Raw genomic sequence first — 10291 nt, forward strand, 5'->3', positions numbered from 1 at the left:
AAACGCAAATATGTTAAAAACGCAAATTCGGCAAAAACGCAAATATGGGAAAAACACAAATATGGGAAAAACGCAAATATGGGAAAAATGCAAATATGGGAGAAGATAAACTTGTGGTACAACTTGACAAGAGGACAGATTCGGTTGGTAGGACATAGTCTGAATCGTCAAAGGTTCACGAAATGTATGAGAAACGCAAATTTGGGAAAAACGCAAATATGGGAAAAACGCAAATATGGGAAAAACGCAAATATGGGAAAAACGCACATTTGGGAAAAACGCAAATATGGGACAATCGCAAATATGGGAAAAACGCAAATATGGGAAAAACGCAAATATGGGAACAAAGCAAATATGGGAAAAACGCAAATTGGGGAAAAACGCATATATGGGCCCGCAAATATGGGAAAAACGCAAATTTGGGAAAAACGCAAATATGGCAAAAACACAAATATGGGAAAAACGCAAATATGGCAAAAACGCAAATATGGAAAAAACGCAAATATGGCAAAAACGCAAATATGGTAAAACCGCAAATATGACAAAAACGCAAATATGGCAAAGATACAAATATGGCAAAGAGGCAAATATGGCCAAGAGGCAAATATGGGAAAGACACAAATATGGCAAAGCCGTAAATATGGCCAAGAGGCAAATATGGGAAAGATGCAAATATGGGGAAAACGCAAATATGGGGAAAACGCAAATACGGGGAAAACGCAAATATGGGGAATACGCAAATATGTGGAAAACGCAAATATTGGAAAAACGCAAATATTGGAAAAACGCAAATATTGGAAAAACTCAAAAATGGGAAAAACGCAAATATGGGAAAAACGCAAATATGGGAAAAACGGAAATAGTAGAAAAACGCAAATATGGTCAAAACGCAAATATGGTTAAAACGAAAATATAGGAAAAACCCAAATATGGGAAAAACCAAAATATGGCTGAACGCAAATATGGAAAAAACGCAAATATGGAAAAAAAGCAAATATGGCAAAAATGCAAATGTGGCAAAAAAACAAATATGGCAAAAAAGCAACTATGGCAAAAACGCGAATATGGCAAAAACGCGAATATGGCAAAAACGCAAATATGGGGAAAATGCAAATATAGGAAAAACGCAAATATGGGAAAAACGCAAATATGGGAAAAACGCAAATATGGGAAAACCGTAAATATGGGAAACCGCAAATATGGGAAAAACGCAAATATGGGAAAAACGCAAATATAGGAGAAACGCAAATATGGGAAAATGGAAATATGGGAAAAACCCAAATATGGGAAAAACGCAAATATGGGAAAAACGTAAATATGGCAAAAACGCAAATATGGCATTAATGCAAATATGGCCAAATCGCAAATATGGCAAAAACGCAAATATGACAAAAACGGAAATATGAAAGTAACGGAAATATGGCAAATATGGAAATAAAGCAAAAACGAAAATATGGCAAAAACGAAAATATGGCAAATGAAAATAAGGCAAAAATGGAAATAAGGCAAAAACGGAAATATGGCAAAAACGGAAATATGGCAAAAACGCAAATATGGGAAAAACGAAAATATGGGAAAAACGCAAATATGGGAAAAATACAAATATGAGAGAAGATAAACTTGTGGTACAACTTGACAAGAGGAAAGAATCGGTTGGTAGGACATAGTCTGAATAGTCAAAGGTTCACGAAATATATGAGAAACGCAAATATGGGAAAACGCAAATATGAGAAAAACGCAAATATCGCAAAACCGCAAATATGGCAAAGACGCAACTATGGGAAAGACGCAAATATGGGAAAGACGCAAATATGGGAAAGACGCAAACATATGAAAGACGCAAATAAGGGAAAGACGCAATTATGGGAAAGACGCAATTATGGGAAAAACGCAAATATGGGAAAAAGGGAAAATATGGGAAAAACGCAAATATGGGAAAAACGCAAATATGGGAAAAACGCAAATATGGGAAAAACGCAAATATGGGAAAAACGCAAATATGGCAAAACATAAATATGGGAAAAACGTAAATATGGGAAAAACGCAAATATAGCAATAACGCAAATATGGCAAAAATGCAAATATGACAAAAACGCAAATATAGCATAATGCAAATATGGCAAAGACACAAATATGGCAAAGACACAAATATGGCAAAAACATAATTATGGCAAAAAGGCAAATATGGGAAAGACGCAAATATGGGGTAAATGCAAATATAGGAAAAACGCAAATATGGGAAAAACGCTAATATGGGAAAAACGCAAATATGGGAAAAGCCAAATATGGGAAAAACGCAAATATGGGAAAGACGCAAATATGGGAAAAACGCAAATATGGGAAAATGCTAAGATGGGAAAAATGCAAATATGGGAAAAACGCAAATATGGGAAGAATGCAAATATGGGAAAAACGCAAATATGGCAAAAACGCAAATATGGCAAATTGCAAATATGACAAATCGCAAATATGACAAATCGCAAATATGGGAAAAAAATATGGCAAAACCGCAATTTTTGGAAAAACGCAAATATGGGAAAAACGCAAATATGGGGAAAACGCGAATATAGGGAAAACGCAAATATGGGGAAAACGCAAATATGGAGAAAACGCAAATATGGGGAAAACTCAAATATGGGAAAAACGCAAATACCTGAAAAACGCAAATATTGGAAAAACGCAAATATTGGGAAAACCCAATTATTGGAAAAACGCAAATATTGGAGAAACGCAAATATTGGAAAAACGCAAAAATGGGAAAAACCCAAATATGGAAAAACGCAAATATGGGAAAAATGCAAATATGGGAGAAGATGAACTTGTGGTACAACTTGACAAGAGGAAAGAATCGGTTGGTAGGACATAGTCTGAATAGTCAAATGTTCACGAAATATATGAGAAACGCAAATATGGGAAAAAGGCAAATATGGGAAAAACGCAAATATGGGAAAAACGTAAATATTGGAAAAACGCAAATACCGGAAAAACGCAAATATGGGAAAAACGGAAATATGGGAAAAACGCTAATATGGTTAAGACATAAATATGGTTAAAACGCAAATATGGGAGAAACCCAAAAATGGGAATAACCAAAATAAGGCAAAAGCGCAAATATGGCAAAAACGCAAATATGGCAAAATCGCAAATATGGCGAAAAAGCAAATATGGCAAAAACGCAAATTTGGCAAAGTCGCAAATATGGCAGAAACGCAAATATGGGAAAGACTCAAATATGGGAAAAACGCAAATATGGGAAAAACGCAAATATGGCAAAAACGCAAATATGGCAAAAACAGTAATATGGCAAAAACGCAAATATGGCAAAAACTCAAATATGGCAAAAACGCAAATATGGCAAAAATGAAACTATTGCAAAAACGCAACTATGGCAAAAACGCAACTATGGCAAAAAACCCAAATATGGCAAAAACGCAAATATGGCAAAAACATATATATGGGAAAAACGCTAATATGGGAAAAACGCAAATATGGGGAAAATGCAAATATGGAAAAAACGCAAATATGGGAAAAACGCAAATATGGGAAAAATGCAAATATGGGAAAAATGCAAATATGGGAAAAACGCAAATATGGGAAAAACGCAAAAATGGGAAGAACGCAAATATGGGAAAAACGCAAATATGGGAAAAACGCAAATATGGGAAAAACGCAAATATGGCAAAGACGCAAATATGGCAAAGACGCAAATATGGCAAAGACGCAAATATGGGAAAGATGCAAATATGGGAAAGACGCAAATATGGGAAAGACGCAAATATGGGAAAGACGCAAATATGGGGAAAACGCAAATATAGGGAAAACCCAAATATTAGAAAAACGCAAATATTGGAAAAACGTAAAAATTGGAAAAACGCAATTATTGGAAAAACGCAAAAATGGGAAAAACGCAAATATGGGAAAAACGCAAATATGGCAAAGACGCAAATATGGCAAACACGCAAATATGGCAAAAACGCAAATATGGGAAAGACGCAAATATGAGAACGACGCAAATATGGGAAAGACGCAAATATGGGAATAACGCAAATATGGGGAAAACGAGAATATAGGGAAAACGCAAATATGGAGAAAAAGCAAATATGGAGAAAACGCAAATATGGGGAAATCTCAAATATGGGAAAAACGCAAATACCGGAAAAACGCAAATATTACAAAAACGCAAATATTGCGAAAACCCAATTGTTGGAAAAACGCAAATATCGGAAAAACGCAAATATGGGAAAAACGCAAATATGAGAAAAACGCAAATATGGTTAAAACGCAAATATGGTTAAAACGTAAATATAGGAAAAACCCAAATATGGGAAAAACGCAAATATGGGAAAAACGCAAATATGGCAAAAACGCAAATATGGCAAAAACGCAAATAAGGCAAAGAAACAAATATGGCAAAGAGGCAAATATGGCCAAGAGGCAAATATGGGAAAGACACAAATATGGCAAAGAGGTAAATATGGCCAAGAGGCAAATATGGGAAAGATGCAAATATGGGGAAAACGCAAATATGGGGAAAACGCAAATATGGGGAAAATGCAAATATGTGGAAAACGCAAATATTTGAAAAACGCAAATATTGGAAAAACGCAATTATTGGAAAAACTCAAAAATGGGAAAAACGCAAATATGGGAAAAACGCAAATATGGGAAAAACGGAAATATTAGAAAAACGCAAATATGGTCAAAACGCAAATATGGTTAAATCGAAAATATAGGAAAAACCCAAATATGGGAAAAACCAAAATATGGCTGAACGCAAATATGGCACAAAGGCAAAAATGGCAAAAAAGCAAATATGGCAAAAATGCAAATGTGGCATAGAAGCAAATTTGGCAAAAAAGCAACTATGGCAAAAACGTGAATATGGCAAAAACGTGAATATGGCAAAAACGAAAATATATGGGGAAAATGCAAATATAGGAAACATGCAAATATGGGAAAAACGCAAATATGGGAAAAACGCAAATATGGGAAAACCGCAAATATGGGAAACCGCACATAAGGGAAAACCCAAATATGGGAAAAACGCAAATATGGGAAAAACGTAAATATGGCAAAAACGCAAATATGGCATTAACGCAAATATGGCCAAATCGCAAATATGGCAAAAACGCAAATATGGCAAAAACGGAAATATGAAAATAACGGAAATATGGCAAAAACGGAAATATGGCAAAAACGAAAATATGGCAAAACGATAGTATGGCAAAATGAAAATAAGGCAAAAATGGAAATAAGGCAAAACCGGAAATATGGCAAAAACGGAAATATGGCAAAGACGCAAATATGGCAGAAACGCAATTATGGCAGAAAAGCAAATATGGCAAAAACGCAAATATGGCAGAACCGCAAATATGGCAAATCACAAATATGGGAAATACGCAAATATGGGAAATACACAAATATTGGAAATACACAAATATGGGAAAAACGCAAATATGGGAAAAACACAAATATGGGAAAAACGCATATATGGCAAAATGGAAAATTTGGCAAAGACCCAAATTTGGCAAAGAGGCAAATATGGCAAAGACGCAAATATGGCAAAAACGCAAATATGGCAAAAACGCAGATATGGGAAAAACGCAAATATGGGAAAAACACAAATATGGCAAAAACGCAAATATGACAAAAACGCAAATATGGCAAAAACGAAAATATGGGAAAAACGAAAATATGGGAAAAACGCAAATATGGGAAAAATACAAATATGGGAGAAGATAAACTTGTGGTACAACTTGACGAGAGGAAAGAATCGGTTGGTAGGACATAGTCTGAATAGTCAAAGGTTCACGAAATATATGAGAAACGCAAATATGGGAAAAACGCAAATATGGGAAAAACGCAAATATGACAAAACCGCAAATATGGCAAAGACGCAAATATGGGAAAGACGCAAATATGGGAAAGATGCAAATATGGGAAAGACGCAAATATGGGAAAGACGCAATTATGGGAAAGACGCTATTATAGGAAAAACGCAAATATGGGAAAAAGGCAAAATATGGGAAAACGCAAATATGGGAAAAACGCAAATATGGGAAAAACGCAAATATGGGAAAAACGCAAATATGGGAAAAACGCAAATATGGAAAAAACGCAAATATGGGGAAAACACAAATATGGGAAAAATGTAAATATGGGAAAAACGCAAATATGGCAATAACGCAAATATAGCAAAAATGCAAATATGACAAAAACGCAAATATAGCAAAATGCAAATATGGCAAAGACACAAGTATGGCAAAGACATAATTATGGCAAAAAGGCAAATATGGGAAAGATGCAAATTAGGGATAAACGCAAATATGGGGAAAACGCAAATATGGGAAAAACGCAAATATGGGAAAAACGCAAATATGTGAAAAACGCAAATATGGGAAAAGCCAAATATGAGAAAAACGCAAATATGGGAAAGACGCAAATATGGGAAAAACGCAAATATGGGACAACGCTAATATGGGAAAAACGCAAATAATGGAAAAACGCAAATATGGGACGAACGCAAATATGGGAAAAACGCAAATATGGCAAAAACGCAAATATGGCAAAAACGCAAATATGGCAAATCGCAAATATGACAAATCGCAAATATGGGAAGAAAATATGGCAAAACCGCAATTTTTGGAAAAACGCAAATATGGGAAAAACGCAAATATGGGAAAAATGCAAATATGGGAGAAGATAAACTTGTGGTACAACTTGACAAGAGGAAAGAATCGGTTGGTAGGACATAGTCTGAATAGTCAAAGGTTCACGAAATATATGTGAACCGCAATTATGGGAAAGACGCAAACATGGGAAAGACGCTAATATGTGAAAGACACAAATATGGGAAAGACGCAAATACGGGAAAGACGCAAATATGGGGAAAACGCAAATATGGGGAAAACTCAAATATGGGAAAAACGCAAATCCCGGAAAAACGCAAATATTGGAAAAACGCAAATATTGGGAAGACCCAATTATTGGAAAAACGCAAATATTGGAAAAACGCAAATATTGGAAAAACACAAAAATGGGAAAAATGCAAATATGACGAAAACGCAAATATTGCAAAAACGCAAATATGGCAAAAATGCAAATATGACAAAAACGCAAATATAGCAAACACGCAAATATGGGAAAAACGCAAATATGGGAAAAACGCAAATGTGGGATAAACGCAAATATGGGAGAAACGCAAATATGGGAAAAACGCAAATATGGGAAAAACGCAGATATGGGAAAAACGCAAATATGGGAAAAACATAGAATGGGAAAAACGCAGATATGGGAAAAACGCAGCAATGAGAAAACCGCAGATATGGGAAAAACACAAATATGGGAAAAACGCAAATATGAGAAAAACGCAAATATGGGAAAAATGCAAATATGGGGAAAACCCAAACATGGGAAAAACGCAAATATGGGAAAAACGCAAATATGGGAAAAATGCAAATATGGGAAAAACGCAAATAAGGGAAGAGCGCTAATAAGGGAAAAATGCAAATATGGGAAAAAGGCAAATATGGGAAAAACGCAAATATGGGAAAAACGTAAATATGGGAAATACGTAGATATGGGAGAAACACAGATATGGGAAAGACTCAGATTTGGGAAAGACACATAGATTGGAAAAACGCACACATGGGAAAATTGCAAATATGGGAAAAATGCAAATATGGGAAAAACGCAAATAAGGGAAGAGCGCTAATATTAGAAAAATGCAAATATGGGATAAACGCAAATATGGGAAAAACGCAAATATGGGAAAAACGCAGATATGGGAAAAACGCAGATATGGGAAAGACTCAGATATGGGAAAGACACATATATTGGAAAAACGCACACATGGGAAAATTGCAAATATGGGAAAATTGCAAATATGGGAAAAACGCAAATATGGGAAAAACGCAAATATGGGAGACGATCAACTTGTGGCACAACTTGGCATGAGGCAAGAATAGTTTGGTAGGACATAATCCGAAGCATCATAGGTTCACGAAATATTAGACAATCGCAAATGTGAGAAAGACGCAAACATGGGAAAGACGCAAACATGGGAAAGACGCAAACATGGGAAAGACGCAAACATGGGAAAGGCGCAAACATGGGAAAGACGGAAACATGGGAAAAACGCAAATATGGGAAAAACGGAAATATGGGAAAAACGCAAACATGGGGAAAACGCGAACATGGGGAAAACGCAAACATGGGAAAAACGCAAACATGGGAAAAACGCTAACATAGGAAAAACGCAAACATGGGAAAAACGCAAACATGGGAAAAACGCAAATATGGCAAAAACGCAAAAATGGGAAAAACGCAAACATGGCAAAAACGCAAACATGGCAAAAACGCAAACATGGGAAAAACGCAAACATGGGAAAGACGCAAACATGGGAAAAACGCAAACCTGGGAAAAACAGAATCATGGGAAAAACGCAAACCTGGGAAAAACGCAAACAGGGGAAAAACGGATATACAGGAAAACCCAAACAGGGGAAAAACTCACATATGGGAAAAACGCACATTCGGCAAAAACGCAAATGCGGGAAAAACGCATGCCTGCCGTTGTGGCCGTGCGGTTAAGGGCACTTCAGTCTGGAACCGCGTGACCGCTACGGTCGCAGGTTCGAATCCTGCCTCGGGCATGGATGTGTGTGATGTCCTTAGGTTAGTTAGGTTTAATTCTAGGTGACTGATGACCTCAGAAGTTAAGTCGCATAGTGCTCAGAGCCGTTTGAACCGTTTTTGAAAAACGCACATGTGGGAAAAACGCACATGCGGGAAAAACGCACATATGGGGAAAACGCAGATATGGGAAAAACGCAAATATGGGAAAAACGCAAATATGGGAAAAACGCAGATATGGGAAAAACGCAAATATGGGAAAAACGCAAATATGGGAGACGATCAACTTGTGGCACAACTTGGCAAGAGGCAAGAATCGTTTGGTTGGACATAATCCGAAGCATCATAGGTTCACGAAATATTAGACAATCGCAAATGTGAGAAAGACGCAAACATGGGAAAGACGCAAACATGGGAAAGACGCAAACATGGGAAAGACGCAAACATGCGAAAGGCGCAAACATGGGAAAGACGCAAACATGGGAAAAACGCAAACATGGGAAAAACGGAAATATGGGAAAAACGCAAACATGGGGAAAACGCGAACATGGAGAAAACGCAAACATGGGAAAAACGCAAACATGGGAAAAACGCTAACATAGGAAAAACGCAAATATGGGAAAAACGCAAACATGGGAAAAACGCAAATATGGCAAAAACGCAAACATGGAAAAAACGCAAACATGGGAAAAACGCAAACATGGGAAAAACGCAAACATGGGAAGAACGCAAACATGGGAAAGACGCAAACATGGGAAAAACGCAAACCTGGGAAAAACGCAAACATGGGAAAAACGCAAACCTGGGAAAAACGCAAACAGGGGAAAAACGGATATACAGGAAAACCCATACAGGGGAAAAACTCACATATGGGAAAAACGCACATGCGGAAAAAACGCACATATGGGGAAAACGCAAATATGGCAAAAACGCAAATATGACAAAAACGCAAATATGGCAAAAACGCAAATATGGCAAAAACGCAAATATGGCAAAGACACAAATATGGCAAAGAGGCAAATATGGCCAAGAGGCAAATATGGGAAAGACACAAAAATGGCAAAGAGGTAAATATGGCCAAGAGGCAAATATGGGAAAGATGCAAATATGGGGAAAATGCAAATATGGGGAAAACGCAAATATGGGGAAAACGCAAATATGGGAAAAACGCGAATATGGCAAAACCGCGAATATGGCAAAAACACAAATATGGGAAAAATGCAAATATAGAAAAAACGCAAATATGGGAAAAACGCAAATATGGGAAAACCGCAAATATGGGAAAAACGCAAATATGGGAAACCGCAAATATGGGAAAAACGTAAATACGGGAAAAACGCAAATATGGGAAAAACGCAAATATGGCAAAAAAGCAAATATGGCATTAACGAAAATATGGCCAAATCGCAAATATGGCAAAAACGCAAATATGGCAAAAACGGAAATATGAAAAAAACGGAAATATGGCATAAACAGAAATATGGCATAATCGAAAATATGGCAAAAACGAAAATATGGCAAAAACGAAAATAAGGCAAAAACGGAAATAAGGCAAAATTGGAAATAAGGAAAAAACGGAAATATGGCAAATATAGAAATATGGCATAGACGCAAATATGGCAGAAACGCAATTATGGCAGAAACGCAAATATGACAA

General features: G+C 36.5%; 1 protein-coding gene across 1 annotated transcript; it reads left to right on the forward strand.

Moving 5' to 3' along the window:
- Positions 1 to 9028: 9028 nt before the first annotated feature.
- On the forward strand, positions 9029 to 10084 carry LOC126184130 (uncharacterized). The gene has a single exon (XM_049926497.1). The coding sequence runs from the start codon at positions 9029 to 9031 to the stop codon at positions 10082 to 10084; it is 1056 nt and encodes a 351-aa protein (XP_049782454.1).
- Positions 10085 to 10291: the final 207 nt, after the last annotated feature.

The sequence above is a fragment of the Schistocerca cancellata genome, chromosome 4 (genome assembly GCF_023864275.1).
Source record: "Schistocerca cancellata isolate TAMUIC-IGC-003103 chromosome 4, iqSchCanc2.1, whole genome shotgun sequence".
NCBI lineage: Eukaryota > Metazoa > Arthropoda > Insecta > Orthoptera > Acrididae > Schistocerca > Schistocerca cancellata.